Source organism: Haliotis rubra, unplaced genomic scaffold (genome assembly GCF_003918875.1).
Source record: "Haliotis rubra isolate DU_JTF1 unplaced genomic scaffold, ASM391887v1 Scf225, whole genome shotgun sequence".
Taxonomy (NCBI): domain Eukaryota; kingdom Metazoa; phylum Mollusca; class Gastropoda; order Lepetellida; family Haliotidae; genus Haliotis; species Haliotis rubra.
In genome coordinates, this window is record NW_025766281.1 from 812,165 (window position 1) to 828,949 (window position 16,785).

The 16,785-nt window shown below is 41.0% G+C and overlaps 1 protein-coding gene across 4 annotated transcripts in view; it reads right to left on the reverse strand.

Moving 5' to 3' along the window:
• Positions 1 to 1,996: 1,996 nt before the first annotated feature.
• The window catches only part of LOC124277658 (sulfotransferase 1B1-like), a 35,500-nt gene continuing 20,711 nt past the window's right edge, over positions 1,997 to 16,785 (reverse strand). The window contains exons 1-7 of one of the 4 annotated variants that reach the window (XM_046713386.1): positions 14,581 to 14,686; positions 11,029 to 11,214; positions 10,259 to 10,415; positions 7,755 to 7,927; positions 7,112 to 7,215; positions 5,901 to 6,081; positions 1,997 to 2,468 (exon numbers count right to left, since the gene is read on the reverse strand). In XM_046713386.1, coding sequence (XP_046569342.1) covers positions 2,359 to 2,468; positions 5,901 to 6,081; positions 7,112 to 7,215; positions 7,755 to 7,927; positions 10,259 to 10,415; positions 11,029 to 11,206 — 903 coding nt within the window. In that variant the 5' untranslated portion in view covers positions 11,207 to 11,214; positions 14,581 to 14,686 and the 3' untranslated portion in view covers positions 1,997 to 2,358. Of the gene's footprint in view, positions 2,469 to 5,672; positions 5,712 to 5,900; positions 6,082 to 7,111; positions 7,216 to 7,754; positions 7,928 to 10,258; positions 10,416 to 11,028; positions 11,215 to 14,507; positions 14,687 to 16,785 lie in introns of those variants that run through there. The other 3 variants (XM_046713388.1, XM_046713385.1, XM_046713389.1) reach the window with 3 other exon arrangements.

Here is a 16,785-nt window from a genome sequence, read left to right on the forward strand (position 1 = left end):
GCGCACTGACTTGATCAAATAACGTTGTAGCTGTTATTAAGTTCAATGATATTGATATCCCAGTTGCGTAGATCGATGCTCATACTGTTGATCACTGGATTGTTTGGTCCAGACTCGATTATTGACAGGCGGCGCTAAACTCACTCACTCAGTTGGCACCAGTGTTCGAAATAGCCACTGGCCCGCTTGAATTTTCAAGGGGTCATTTTGAAAATACATGTATATCACTCTCTCCCGACTTATGAGTTATAATACACATTTAAATCAATCATGCAAGATTATGGCCTGATAAAAATGTTCATCATATTAGCAGCTTAATGATGAAACCCGTGTCTACATTCAAATGTGAATAATTTGTTGGGCTAGTGACTTTCAGGCATAGCTAGCCCGTCTGGCTTGCAAAATTTGGAAACTATTTCGGACACTGGTTGGCACTGTACAACCGCTACTTGTCAAGTGAGTCAGTGAGTTTAGTTTAACGCCGCACTCAGCAATATTCCAGCTATATGGTGGCGGTGTGTAAATAATCTAGTCTGGACAGACAATCCAGGGATCAACAGCATGAACATCGATCTGCGCAATTGGGATACGATGACATGTGTCAACCAAGTCAGCGAGCCTTACTACCCGATCCCGGCAACAAATATCTTGACGACGACATTGAACCACATTTCGCAGCACCGAACCTGTGGTTATCCGTTTGGAATTGCACCAAGCGGCATGTGCTGGTCGCCTTTCCCATTGTGGATTGGGTGGTCAGGGTAGCTAACATATTGATGATGTTACAGTACAACCAGAAATTATTGAGAATTTAAAGATTGAATTTTTTTATATTTTTCACTCATTACTCAGGTATTAAATGTGAATATTAGCAGAACATAACTCCAGATTCAAAGACAGGTGAACAGTTAGTATTTTGTCAAGTCACCATGGGCAGCAATGCAGGCTTCAATGCGGCGAGGCATACTACTGATCAAAGAAGTTAGAAAGTGCTGTCCCAATATCGGACCACCTCTTCTTTCATTTCAGCAATATTTGTCAGATTTTTCGTATTGACACTTTCCTTCTTAAGTCCCCTAACATTTTCTACTGGATTTATTAGGTCAGGGCTATAGCTTGGCCAATCTAATAATGTCATATTTTGGGTCCGAAACCAGGCCTGTGAATGCTTTGAACGATGTCGTTGTCCTGCTGGAAAATCCAAAACTTTCCATAGAACACGTGAGCAGATGGAAGTAAATGTCCCTCGAGAATATCTGTGTACCGCTCACTGTTCACATTCCCTTCAAATACACAGAGGGGCGTTGCCCCTTACACAGATATGCCACCCCATACGTTAAATTTCGGACTGTACTTTGGGCGCTGATACAAAGGTTTTTCAGTTTGTTTGGTCCAGAATTTCACTGTATTAGGAAACAGCTACACAGAACATTCATCTGAGAAAATCACATTGTCCCAGTTAAAATTTCTATGCTGTAAGCACCAGTTCAACCTTCGCTCCTTTTGTTCAGGTTTCATGATCGGTGATGGAATTCCTCGACTTTTCTGCCAACCCATTGCATGCAGCTCAGTTCTAATTGTCTCCTTCCAGACAGCCACAGTTCCTCTATGAATCATATCCAGCCTTAAGTTTTCTAAACTCCTTCGTTTGTTTTTAGAAACAAGAATACCAAGCCGCCTCCTGTCACGGACAGTCAATTTTCTGGGCCTACCTGCGCCTCCCTGGTGCTCAATGCCATATCCATTTGCAATATTTTTCAAAACACGATAAACAGTGGACAAAGGGATGCCTGTTCTACTCTTGAAATCACTTTAGCTGATCTGATGTCCTTGTTATAATACTCTAAAATCAACTTCCTATTCTCTAAATCATCCATACTGAGGATCACTGAAACTGTCGTCTGCTAGCAAGTAAACAAAGGGGGATAACTCTTCACAAACTAATAAAAAAGGATTAACGGAGTTGTCTCTCTTGAATGAAACCAAGCACTTGATAGCTGGTCAAGGTTGTTTATACTAGAAATCCAATTAAACATATTCCTACTATACAACGTACCCCTTAGACGTTGATAGATGCTAACACTATCACTGCCTTGTCTGGAATACTGGGATATTGTTGAGGGCATCGATCAACGTATTGAATTCGATGACATGTATAAACCAAGCTTGACCACCCAAACGCCTTAGCCTGAACTCGTATTCTCACAATTAAAGATAATGACACTCAGCAACAATCGCGATTCTGTTCCTGTGTTGATATAATTCACGTATGATCGGGTCGTATTTTAACAGAGTGGATTTACGCAGCTGTATCATCCTCAAATATCGACTGGGAATTCCCAGCCCAGACTGTCCTTTTTATTTAAACAGAATTGTCAGTTTGGAATTTTTCATCTTTTCTGCATACAACGCATTAAATCTTTCGTTCTGGGCCACGGTAAACCAGTTCTTCCAGTCTCCCACTTCCCCTGTAACATAGACACATCGTTTTATTGATTTACTCAGGAACGTTTCTTCCAGTCTCCCACTTCCCCTGTAACATACAAACATCGTTTTACTCATTTACGTTTCTCAGTAACGTTTACGACCGCCATAGAGCTGGAATATTGCTGAGTGCGGCGTTAAACAGTCAAAACAAACAATATTTAACGTTTAGAGTCACCAAGCTAACACAACGTTGTGGGAAGGTTGTAGCCTGGTAACGTCGTGACACAATGTTGTCGCTGCGTAAGTACTTATAACGTTATTACGTAACAACAACGTAACATATATACGTTGTGAAAACGTTGTGTATCGTCTATTACACAATGTTATGTTTCTTAAACGTTGATGCGATGTAAACTCTTTCCCGAAACTCGTGAGAACAAGAGCGTATATTGAACTATTCGTAATTTCTGCAGAAAACAAGACCGTTATTTACCTATTATATTACTGTAATACACTTTTTGATTACCATCCCAAAAATATACTGAAGTCACAGTAACGTAATTTCCATTCTTACTGACGTTAATATCACGTCACTGGGAAAACTATGCAACTACGGTATTAACGTTCAATAGAACGTTAAGACAACGAAATATACGTTAGCATCAATAACGTTAACCTTGTGGCGACGTAAAAATGACGTATCACAACGTCACGTCACAACGTTGTGACAACGTAAATAGGAGTCCACAGTGAGTGAGTGAGTACGGTTTTACGCCGCTTTTAGCAATATTCCAGCAATATCACGGCGAGGGACACCAGAAATGGGTTTCACATATTGTACCCATGTGGGGAATCGAACCCGGGTCTTTGGCGTGACGAGCCAACGCTTGAACCACTAGGCTACCCCACCGCCCCAGAAGTCCACAGAATAACGTTGTAACGACGAAAGCATAACGTTGTGACAACGTAAAATTGTTAGCTGGGCAATAATTATTACTTACAACATTGTGAAAAAGATATTTTCAACACATTATGCAACCAATCGCCGTTCAGATCCGATAATAAATCTTTCGTGGCCCATCTTTTCTCTCTGTTTTTAATCCTGAACCACAAAAGAAACGTCGCCTTTCAAAACAAAATGCCAGATTTTGTTCTTACAAAATGGTGTCTTTATTAAGATTGTATCGTTTTGTTAACATGTTTTTCAATCCAAGTTGGCAGTTTTTACCAACATCAGTGTGTTTTCTGATGAAAAGGCATATCGACCAAACGCACCTTAAACGGCCGACGTGGTAAAAAGGTTCCGTATGACATTCGTGAAAATGAAAATGCATGTGCATATCGTGACAACCGTGCTAATGAAAGCGAGTCCCAAACTCGCCTGAAATCATATTTGTTTTGACACAATCACCATGGCACGACTTACGAGATCAGAGGAACCAAGTCTTGGGACGATTGCAAGTTGACCAGACTGCACAGAACATTTTAATGTTCATATTAGGACAATAAACCGACTGCTGGAGTGGTATCAGGTCATTAACAGCATCCAACTTCAGTAACATCACAACGTCAAGACCGACAGATTGTGCGCCACCATCTGCAGGATCGTTTGCACAGAGCGATCGACGTCGACGTCCACAGACCGTCGACGTTTGCGCGGAAGAAACCTCTGCTGTCACAGACCATATGGTAGTCCTGTCCTCACCGCTAATCGCCTCCAAAACCGACTGCAATGAGCAACTCAGCATCGAAATTGGCGTTATCGACAATGGAGAACTGTGCTTTTTTCTCGTGAAAACCGATATTGTGTTTCGACAGTCGATGGCAGAGTGAGAGTATGGTGAAGGCGAGGGGAACTGTTTTCCAATGAGTGTATTGTTGAAAGAGACTCGTGGGGTGGTCCAAACATCATGGTGTGGGGTGCAATCGGTCTGAACCAGATAGATGGCACCGCGGTGTTCCAGAATCTCGGATGAGGAAATGACGTGACAGCTGCTCGCTATATTGACCAAGTCATAAGACGTTGTACCACATTTTGGACGTTACAGAAATCACATGTTACAGCAAGACAACGCTCGTGCCCATGCTGCCAGAGTAACATTGGACTTGCTAAGACAACATGGCATCCAAACCCTACAATAGCCAACACCCAGTCCGGATTTGAGTCCAATAGGACACCTTTGGGACGAGATTCAAAGAATATTGGACCGCCTTCTTGGTGTAGTGGTTAGGGCGTCCGCCCGGAGAGTGGAAGGTCGCGGGTTCGATCCCCGACCGCGTCATACCAAAAGACCTTAAAATATGGTACTTGTTGGTCCCTGCCTGGCGCTCGGCATTAATGGGTACAACAAGGACTGGTTGGTTCGGAGTCAGTATAATGTGTCTGAATGGGGTATTCATGCTTCACTGCGGCATGGTATCTCAGTGGGCTAGCACTATAAAACCAGCTTCAGTCTGGGCTAGTACAAGCAGCCGCACCTATACATACACACGCATGCACATCGTCATAATGAGCGAAATATTCTCCCGCGCGACGCTAAACCCAATTTCACCTAACCTAAAAAAAAAACCTGAATGACCTCCACCCAAGGCCGACAACTGTTGCTGGACTCGATCAGACATTTCACAGCGTATCGACCGGCTAATGCATTCTATGTACAGACGATGCAAGCTTTCATCGATGCCCATGTAGGCCACACACACAATACTGACTTTGGGGTAACCAAAGGTACCATTTTTGGTGATTTTGTTTGTGTGAACTCTAAATGTGATTCCCGAAAATGTGTTAACCATAATTGTCAAGTTTGAACTCAATAGTCCGTTTTGATTGTTAATTAGAGTGAATTAAATTTAAGAAACCGCTATCGGTGCGACATTTCTTTTGTGGTTCAGTATATAATACGCGAAAGAAGTTAAAGATCACGTGATTTTTTTAATTTTACTATCGTTGATCCACATTGAAACGATATGAAAGAATAAGGATGTTCCTTAACCTCTTTTGACTGGTATACATGTTGTCTACACGAGAATTGCAATCTGAGTGTATTTTTGTAACTCGGTACTCTGTCCTCGTCCATGGCCTCTTACCTATGTACTCACTGAATTCGGTAACGAAAGTATAGGGAATGAACATCACTGCTGTTCTCTAGATCGACTGGATCGTTCCGAAGGTGGGGTAGCCTAGTGGTTAAAGCGTTCGCTCGTCACGCCGACGACCTGAGTTCGATTCCCCATATGGATACGATGTGTGAAGCCCTTTTCTTGTGTCCCTCACCGTGATATAGCTGGAATATTGTTAAAAGCGGCGTAAAACTAAACTCACTCACTCTAGTTAATCCGTGTCATGCTGTCAACCAATACCTTTGTGCGACAAGCCCTCTAAAACCCGAGCAATATTTTCGCGAAATTTTCTGTATTCAAATACAAAACCGATTTTAAGCCATTATTTCAAAGACGACAGATGACTGTCCTACCTTTCCTGTAAAAGCCCTCAGTGCCGGGTTTCCATGCGTTCCGCAGATTGTTTCCCTTCACGTTGTCCTTGGCCTGTTTGAGTTTCTTAAAACTGCATGCTTCCACCACTTCTTGGCAGAACTCGGAATCACGTTGTACCCCAAGGAACTCCGACAGACGTTGTACATTTGACAAGGGATCCTGAAATACGACAGACTCAAAAATGTTCCTGAGACTAGTACCACGGGGCAGGTGTTAACCTTATTATAACCCCGCTTACGAAGCGTTCATACCGTCCTTCCGTCTCCAACGGAGCATATCACAAAGTTTACATCCTAGGGAACCGTTCGTAATTTATGGCTTTTTGAATTTTTTCATTTAAGCGCTTACTTTGTACATAAATTTAAGGAGGGCCAGTCACATTGTACATGCATCTCCATAAAAATCTTGAAAGAAGGACATTTTCAGTTATTCTACTTAATCATTAGTTTATGCTGTTTTAGTTGTAGCAAAAACAAAATTAATAGTCTAGAACTGGTTCAAATTCTTACCCCTCAAATGCAACAAGGCGGTGAGGACATTAGATTCCTAACCGTCCTCGTCACAAAGTCAGTAGTCCCGAGCCAGCGGACAAGCGTATATCGAAGACTTAGTAATGGTTGGTTGGTTATATTTTTAACGCCGAACTTGGCAATTTTCCAGGTGTATGGAGGCGGTCTGTAAATAATCGAGTCTGGACCAGACACTCCAGTGATTCTCTACATGGGTACAGTGTGAGAAGCATATTTCTGGTGTCCCCCGTCGAGATATTGCTAAAAGCGGGGTAAAAGTCAACTCTCCATAGTCGTAGCACTAGGATTGCTTTGTGCAAGAGGGCCCAGATTCAATTATTGGCAGAATGAGTTAGTGAGATTGGTTTTACGCCGCTTTCAGCAATATTCCAGCAATACCACGGCGGGGGACACCGGAAATGGGCTTCACACATTGTGCCCACGTGGGGAATAGAACCCGGGTCTTCAGCGTGACGAGCGAACGCCAAAGCACTAGGTTACCCCACCGCCCCCAGTTATTGGCAGACCCTCTATACAGATGGAACACTGCTAAGTGCGGCGTTAAAATAAAAAATAAACAGTAGAAAGTTCTGATTTTATCACCAGTTTTACAATATTTACATTATATACAGGGTAAGCTTGGTGTGAAATTTATTTAAAGCCAAACAAAATATGCATACCGCTTTCATGGCTTCGTAGTGCACAGTAAGTACGGGTAATTCCGTGAGAGCTGTAACTGTCTTCTCCCAGGCTAAGACACTGTCGAACCAAGACCCAAACCAGACTGCGATCATGAAACAAAACCATATCACAAAGTAAAGTAATTGGCGCAACACATTTTTCGATAGGTATGTTCAAACTGTTGTCACTGTTCTACGCTTACGATGTGCGACCAGAGTGAGTGAGTGAATTTAGTTTTACGCTGCACTCGGCAATATTCCAGCTATATGGCGGCGGTCTGTAAATAATCGAGTCTGGACCAGACAATAGCAAAGACGTATATACGTCCTTGGTAATAGTCTGTATATTGATTTATATTGTAGATCGAGTCGCTTTGCTTCGGAAACATTGTTTTGAAAATATTGAGAAAGAAGAACAAGATGACGTGTTTTTTAAGGAGTATTGGGTTATTTTCATCACAGCAGGGCATTCATTTCCGAGTAAAATTGACAATAAAAATGTTTATATTACTTCACTTCGGAATGAAAAGTCGGGTTGGGCAGGAGATGGGAAACACAGTAAAAATACGGACAGCCTTATCACAAATCCACAGTTTTCACTGTGGGACTTCACATCCCGCTGTAGGGTAGCATCCTAACTCACCGTTACCCTGGAGATAGGCGTCCAGGAAGTCGTCCCAGGTCCCGTTGTACACAAATTTCTCTCCGGGATTCATTCCGGTCACGTGATGGTAGAGGGACACCGCGACGTCCTTAGGGTTCCTCAGTAGGTAAATGACCTTGGTTCTCTTGGTCACGATCTCCGACGGCAGGAATCTGGAATTGATCCTTGGTCATGGGTGAGTGAGTTAAAATTTAACGTCACATCGGCAATATTGCAGCCATATCGTGACGACCTTGGTCATGGATCTATCTGGACCCACTGAGAGGCCAATATTACTAGACAGTACTAGAATTTGTAATCCCAAATATAACATGTGCTAACTTTGACCACTTTCTAAATGGCATTGTGTATTCAAAGATATTTTTTAATTGTTTATTGTTTAACGCCGCACTCAACAATATTCCAGCTACATGGCTTTGGTCTGTAAACAATTGAGTCTGGGCCAGACAATCCAGTGATCAACAACATGAGCGTTGATCTACACAACTGGGATACGATAACGCTCATCAACCAGTGAGCCAAGCCACCCGATACCGTTAGTCGTCTCTTACGCAAAGCATGGGTTGCCAATTCTAACCCGGATCTTCACGGGTATAAATGCCTTTGAATATAAGAAATTTAATAAAATAGCAAATATATAAAAGCAAGCATTATATTTCCCACTCTACCCATCAAGGGTTAGTCAGAACCTGAGTTCTGTAATACAGAACCTGTAACAAATAGGGGGGGGGGGGGGGTAGGCTAGTGGTTACGGCGTTCGCTCGTCACGCCGAAGACCCGGGTTCGTTTCCCCACATGGGTACAATGTGTGAAGCCCATTTCTGGTGTTCCCCCGCCGTGATATTGCTGGAATATTGCTAAAAGCGGCGTAAAACTAAACTCACTCACTGTAACAAATAGACAAGATGCATACTCCTCTCTCTCCACGAGGCTGCGAAGGATCACTGTGAAGTAAGTGACTGTTTGTCAGTATGAACATGTGTTCTCACAAGACGGGTCGTGCGGGCAGCGCACGTGCAGGACACGGGTAGCGCGTGTACCAAGAAAGCATTCAGACGTTGGCCCAACGTTGGCAATGGTTTTGCCAACATTGCCAACGTTGGCCCAACGTCCTAATGCTATCTGGGTGTAGTGCACGTGCATTGCGCGTGCAAGGCAAGGTATCGTATGCCAGTTGCATGCCAGTCGAATCCCAGTTGATTTCAACAGTATACCAAATATTGCATCTAAAGCCCCGTTCACATGCACCTGTTTGCGCACATATGTATAAATACACACATGAGCAAACTTTACATACGTGTGTAAATGTGTCATGTGAACGCATTTACACACGTATGTAAATATACACTAGGAGCAAATTAACATGTGGTCAGGACCAGGTGCAAAAGTATATTTACACATGTGCAACTTTGCACTGCGAGTAAACTGTGTCATGTCATCTTCAATTAGGTGAAAAGTTATATAATATGTAACCCAAACATCACATATGGTCTGACAAACTTCATGAATACATTTACAAACGGTGGACTTCCCTACACCAAACAAATTCCCCACAGTTCTATATTCTGAAGTTGAAGCTATCCAGTCAGGGTTCAAAATCCCATCGCCCGATGCCCGGGACGTCAGTTTTCATTTCGGACAATCAAATAATGGTATCTTACTTGTCCGTGGGCTACTAGATAATTTTTACTTATGGTTTCAAACTGCAAATAAACTTGGATTTAATTTCATATCTGCTCAAAATGTAGCTATTAAATTTCGCAATGATAATAAAGTAGAGTTATCTTTCTTTGCTATTTATAACTTTTCAATAAATAGTCCAGTAAACATTAACATCAAATACCATGTTGATTTCTTCTTTCATAATTACATCATCATGATTATGTCATAAAATCAGGGCAAGTGGAAAATTAGTCAGGACAAGTTACTTTCTTAAAGTCAACCCCTGCCAGTATATAGCGATTGCAACTTTCATTCGTACATCCAAAGGTTGGCGAACTAGCTTTTACGTAATCCTGCAGTTGTGTGCAGAAGAGATCGAAAACCCTTTGTTCATTCGAAAATTGTCGTACCAGTCTTTGTCGTCACTAGTTTTATTAATGTCGATCCAGCAAACAGACAGTCTATCTTGTGACAGACTATTGCAAGAGCAGTACATATCTAATACTGGGTTTGTCTTCTAAAGCGCCACTGATAAGAGAACATCTTTCTCTGTTGAAGTTCAGAGAAAAAATGATACAATTTAATGCATTTATTTTTACACTTTCGAGTTTACTCTCTCTATATAAATTCAATGTGAACGCAAAGTAAATTTACTATTACACACGTATGTATATTTACACATGTGCATGTTTACTTACATGAGTACATTTTGAGCAAGTGAATGGGGCTTTAGATATATCTTTGGTCAGTTCATAGTTGGACCAAAGCCGCCTCCTCTGTTTTGGCTGAAGAAAATAAGCCCTTGGCCTCGGGATTGTTACCTGAATCCCATGTGTGTGTTGAGTAGTCTCGGTGACGTCAGAGCGTCAAGCGCCGCCACTTCCTTGACTTCCAGGAATTGGCTCTCTTTGATATCCCGGATGTAGTTTGTACTTCCGGCCAGCAACATCCCCGCCACCTCCCACACCCAGTGTGTACCTGACAGGGATACATAAACAGATACAAACATGTCAACATCCCAGCCACCTCCCACATCCAGTGTGTACCTAACAGATACAAACATGTCAACATTACACGGTGGAACTTGAGGATGCGTCAACTCTGTATGACACAATTAAAACAATATTTCAGTCAGAGCTGATCTTAGACATTAAACATTATCGATTGTCTTACCTAAGTATTGACCATCGGAGCCTGCCTGCACTTATTCTGGGTAAATATTGCTGCATCTTTGTCAATTAAACGCCCCCTCTTGGAACGTGAAACCATTATTTTTTTATTTACTTTTATTTTATCTTATTTATTTATTTATTATTATTTATTATTTTTTTGCCGCTTTTAGCAATATTCCAGCAGTGTGATACTGCTTTTTTCGGGGGCAACCCCCTGAACCCACCCACCCCTCCCCTCTGGATCCGCCAATGTACTTCTCTCAAATTCTCTCTTTGCCAGTGGTGTTTAATTTCGACAAAATTAATGACTCTCAGACTCATTCACATGTTTACTGTTTCCAGATACCTCCTACCCGTTGAAGTTTACATTGAGAAAAACGGTCCATATATTATTTCAAGACTGTTTTAGCGCCTCAAACCTGACTTGGCGTAGCCCACTACGGTGACGTCATCGTCCCTGATGTGCATTTTCTGAATGTTCTCCAAGTGGGTGGCATATTCCACATCCAAAGTGAAAGGCGGAAAATAATGGCCGTCTACACAATTTGCGTATACAGAGTTACCGCCCTTGTCTGTTAGCAACTTCAGAGTTGACATTTTGACCACTGCAAAGAAATATTGTCGCAGATCATAATTATATATACACACATTAAAAAATATACACATTTAATACCAAAGCTGGACTATTCTTTGCGTTAATTTCTGCCAGTGTTCGGAAAACGATGTCAGTCTTAAAATAAACTGTCTGACGAAAGTGTGTAATGACTTGAAAACCAAAATATACAAACGTTATGAAATTTTTACTTGACTGACAGAGTGAGTATAGTTTGACGCCGCTCTTAGCAATATTCCAGCAATATCACGGCGGGGGACACCATTCAACCCATGTGTGGAATCGAACCCGGGTCTTCGGCGTGATGGGCGAACGCTTTAAAGGTCACATAAACCCTAGGGGGTACAAATACATAAATCACTAACTGGCATCGTTATAAATGAAACCCCGTCATTAAAACTACTCATTTCGACCTTTAATTGACTTAAATCGACCTTTTTGACAACAGTGCACAATTCTCACCCGCGAACGAAATTTCAACCAATCAGAGCGGCGCGCCTCTGTGACGTCATATGAGGAATCGCTTTGAGAGCCGATGCAGAATTCATCTACATTTTAGGGGGTAAATTATCGTGTTTACAGGCTTGTATAAACCTGAAATCGTGACAATTGTTGTGGAAAATGAAAGCTATATGTTCTCACAATCTACTGTCATTTATTTTTGTCTCCTGCTTTGCCTAGTTTCCGAGTTACAACTTGTTTTCATAGACGATTCTGTCAAAATCGATTGGTGTCGTTAGGCCCTATTTGTATAATGACTGATCCAAATTGATCCCATTTCTGTGTTGTTTTACCTCGATATTTAATCATGTCATGTAAAAATCTGTTTGTATTCTCAAAACAGTGTCGGCCCATAAGTTTTCACATGCAATACAGCAATTAATACTCCCTCGTTGTAACCCGTGTTAGGTGGTATAAACCTACACATGTTATTTGTCATCATTCACTTGATGGTCACTTAATGAATTTATAACAGGTATAATTAGTGGTAACACACTTAGATTACCCGACAAAGGTTCCCATTTGGCATTTCTTGTGTCTGGAGTAAATATTCAACATTATAAACATCGATCAAAGGATTAACCGATAACACGCTGATTGATTAATTACTTTTATCTTACACAGCGGAATTGTCAAAAGGTAGTGTTTATGTATGTAGATTTACTAATCTATACTGAATACACTCTGTCGTGTCGGTGTCTGCGTAAAAACAACGTCCTTCTTTCAAAGGATTAACCGGCAAAACATTGATTGATTGCCCATTATTGGCTAACTAAATTACTGTTTTAAAGAAAGGCGGACATTATGCAATTAGTTGCCAGGTGTGCTATCTTGGGTGACCAATGAGACTATACACCAATACCTGAAAAGATTTATCACTTTTTCGTATATTAAACTGTTAAAAGACACATCATTTGGAACAGTTTTGTGGATATTGATGGATACATTCCTCGAACAAGGTAATGGCCTGATATTGTTCCTATAACTTTAATCTGTTTTAATTTTAATATTTGCATTTTGTTTTTATTCATTTGTCGTAGCATTCAACAGAATCATTGTTTTCTCCGTGAAGTGTAATGAGACAGACAACATGCACTAGGGTGTGTGTGCGAATTATGATTCACATTGGCAAACTATAAAATGTCTAGATATTACAGTTCTGTTATAAATTCACTATAAGTATCAGCAGATCGTCTGCTTTTTATTTAGTTTCAAAATGCATACAAGTGTGATAATAAACTAATTAGGATTATAAGACCAAATATAAAGACGCACATTGACTAGTATCTACATACTGGTGAGTGGACATTAACCATGGGAATGTAGCAAGAAATTTATCGCGCAGTATTGTGACTTCGACCCCCACCTCGCTTCCGTGGAAGAAATCGTTATGTTATAAGTTGTGTCATGCAAAATCCGTTTGGTTATGATTCCAATACATATTTAACAACGAGTAGAAAGTAGTCTTGATTTTCTAACTTGATGAAAACAAACTATAATCTCATTATTCTAACAGATTTTTTTTATTTTTAAAAATGGCGGCGCCCTGTCGGGAACATCCGCCAGTCTGAGGATAAATGGTATTTAGGTTTGTTTTCACCGAGTTACAAAATCAAAACTACTTTCTACTGGTAGTAAAATATGTATTTTATTGATGGCCAATAGGATTTTGCATGACATAGCGTATATCATAACAATTTCTCTCGTGGCAGCGAGGTGGGTGTCAATATAATACTACTTACAATATTATTGTTACTTCGACCACAACCTTACTTCCGAGGAAGAAATCGTTATGTTACAAGTTGTGTCATAGAAAATCTTTATGGTCATCAATCATATGCATATTTTACTACAACTAGTAAGTAGTTTTGATTCTTTAACTTCCGTGAAGCGATCTGAACACAAGTAAGATATCGTTTCAGGTTTTCACAACGCTCGCTTCGCACTCACAAACATAACCCATTTAGCACGAACTGCGGGGTCCTGTGGAAATCTGTGCATGGTGACACCATCGCCCGACCCCCTAGGAGCAATTGACGACAAAGCAACGATTCGGCATGTCGTCGTTGATGTCGAGAAATCATCAAAATGATGTGCGTGCTACACATTTTCTATACAACTAACTGCAAATCCTTCCTCATATGACGTCACTGCAGTGCTCTGGCGACAGAGTTACGTAACCTGTCTGTGGTTTCGTTGGCGGGCGAGAGGGAAGCAGGCGACTTTTTGGCCACTTTTAATCGCTCGGTATTAATTAACCACAAGTTTTTAAAGAATAAATTTGGTGTTCCGCATAAGACTAACCACAAATCTTTCATATGTAATGGTTAAAAGAGTAACAAAAAACAAAGTTTAGTGGTTCTGTAAACACTAGGCTACCCGAATGCCCCTTAATAGACTGACAACAGGCAGAAACACTGCAAACTTCCTGCAGCAAATATATCCCTATCGATTTTGTTTGTTTTATTTTAGCCACCTTCAAAACTGCCGATAATTGTTTGTTTTTTTTAAACTTTTTTTCCCAATAGTTTCCTATGTAAACATAACAATTCAATTGTTCGCCTGTTCGTTTTTAATGTCACGATAACCATACACAAATTAATGTTCTGGAACACCTTGAAGCAACAAACACGAGATGCATGTTCAGACTGCGTCCCTAAAACGCAACCGCCCAGTCGGATATGGCTGGTGTCTGGGTCACAGTGTGGGTATTGAACGTTGTCATATTTCTACTGTAATTCGACCTGTATCGACTTAGGATATGGTATTACAATATATAAATACCTTAATACGGAACAGACATTGTGGATGAAGTATTGTTACAGGATATAACAAGTCTTGATATGTATTTCTGTACCTGATGTCGAGGGCGTTCCTGATGCACCGACCTAACCGTTTGTTCGTTTAGAGGCTGCGCGTGTGTCGACCTGCTTACATGGTTACACACAGTCGTCAGGCGGATACAATGATAAGAGACCCATCAACACAAATATTTTACGTGTTGTTTTTTAAATCTATTTTGCTGAACTACATTTAATCGAGATCAAGACCGCGAGTAACGCTTATCGAGTACCAACTTACCACAACGAGAGAATGATCCCGCCAGAAGGGCTAGGGGAGTTAATGTAGTGTGCTACGTTCGAGTAGCCTCCCTTACCCTATAAACGCCAAACCAGTCACATGGACACACTGGATGGCATTGCGTTTTATTTGAGATTACAGAAAAGCTAACTCATGTTTCGCTTCAACAATAATTTATGGAGGGTTATATTGTATAATTCTCATCGTATCCCAATTGTGCATGATGTTTATCACTGGATTGTCTGGTCCAGACTTGTTTATATACAAACCGCCGTCACTACTGGTGAGTGTGGCGTTAAACAGACTGAATGTCAATCGCATAACCATCTCCTCCTACCGGGTATCCATTCGCTGCTGAATGAAAAAAAAATATTCAGCCACTTGTCTAACCAGACACGTGTACATGTTTGTCGGGTGCTTCGGTGTGGGGCTTAAGACCAAAGCCCTAGCAACTTACAGGAGGAATTCCACCGAACCAATTCAACTACTCTCCACGACAATTTAAGTGGCTTCATTTCAACTGTTTCCGCCACAGCAGACTGTAAATACCCGATTTAGATAAACTAGTGGTTGATAACATGAACCACGATCTACCCGAGGTCCCACACAATGAGCCAGGTGAGAATCAACAACTGGGATCGACAATTTCACTTGATTAGTGATCCGCGCGCTCAACTCACGAACCACCACAATAGGTCAGTGTAATATTATATTGCTTCTTCTAAGAGGCGACTAAAGTTATGTCGGAAATAGAAAAAAACCTGTTTTGTCGTATTTATATCTACAATTTATGTAGTTAATATGTGAAAGTGTGAAATATCTGTTAAACTAATGTCCGCGTAACTACAGCCTCAGTGGTAGGGAGATAGAAAACGTAGATAAATGACTTTACTGAGGAGACATTAGTGTAGAATGAGCAAACCGGCTTATTTGGAACAGACCATGACTTTATGATAGTGCGTGATACTATTGTAATACAAACGACACATTTTAAATGCCCATTTCAAAATTAAACTTAGCGTCATTATAAACGATAGCTGTCGTAAACAATAATAACTTTAATACTGAAACTATTAAGGATGTAGCTACAACGGAGTCTCACTATCACTCTAAATACAAACAGGTAGGAGGGGTCGTCTCAAACGGTGTCTCAGGACGGATGTCACAGACGGCGGTTGGGGTCAGGCCGGGAATTAGATATACAGTACAACCATAAATTATTGAGAATTTAAAGATTGTAATTTTTTTTTAAAAATTCACTCATTACTCACGTATAAAATGTGAATATTAGCAGAACATAACTCCAGATTCAAAGACAGGTGAACAGTTCGTATTTTGTCAAGTCACCATGGGCAGCAATGCAGGCTTCAATGCGGCGGGGCATACTACTGATCAAAGAAGTTAGAACGTCGTGGTCCATGCTGTCCCAATATCGGACCACCTCTTCTTTCATTTCAGCAATATTTGTGAGATTTTTTTTATTGACACATTCCTTCATATGTCCCCAAACATTCTTCAATTGGATTTAGGTCAGGGCTATAGCTTGGCCAATCTAATAATGTCATATTTTGGGTCCGAAACCAGGCCTGTGAATGCTTTGAACGATGTTTTGGGTCGTTGTCCTGCTGGAAAATCCAAACATTTCCATAGAACACGTGAGCAGATGGAAGTAAATGTCCATCGAGAATATCTGTGTACCGCTCACTTTTCATATTCCCTTCAAATACACAGAGGGGCGTTGCCCCTAACACAGATATGCCACCCCACACGTGAAATTTCGGACTGTACTTTGGGCTGATACAAAGGTTTTTCAGTTTATTTGGTCCAGAATTTCAGTGTATTAGGAAACAGCCACACAGAACTTTCATCTGAGAAAATCACATTGTCCCAGTTAAAATTTCTAGGCTGTAAGCACCAGTTCGCTCCTTTAGTTCAGGTTTCATGATTGATGATGGAGTTCCTCGACTTTTCTGCCAACCCA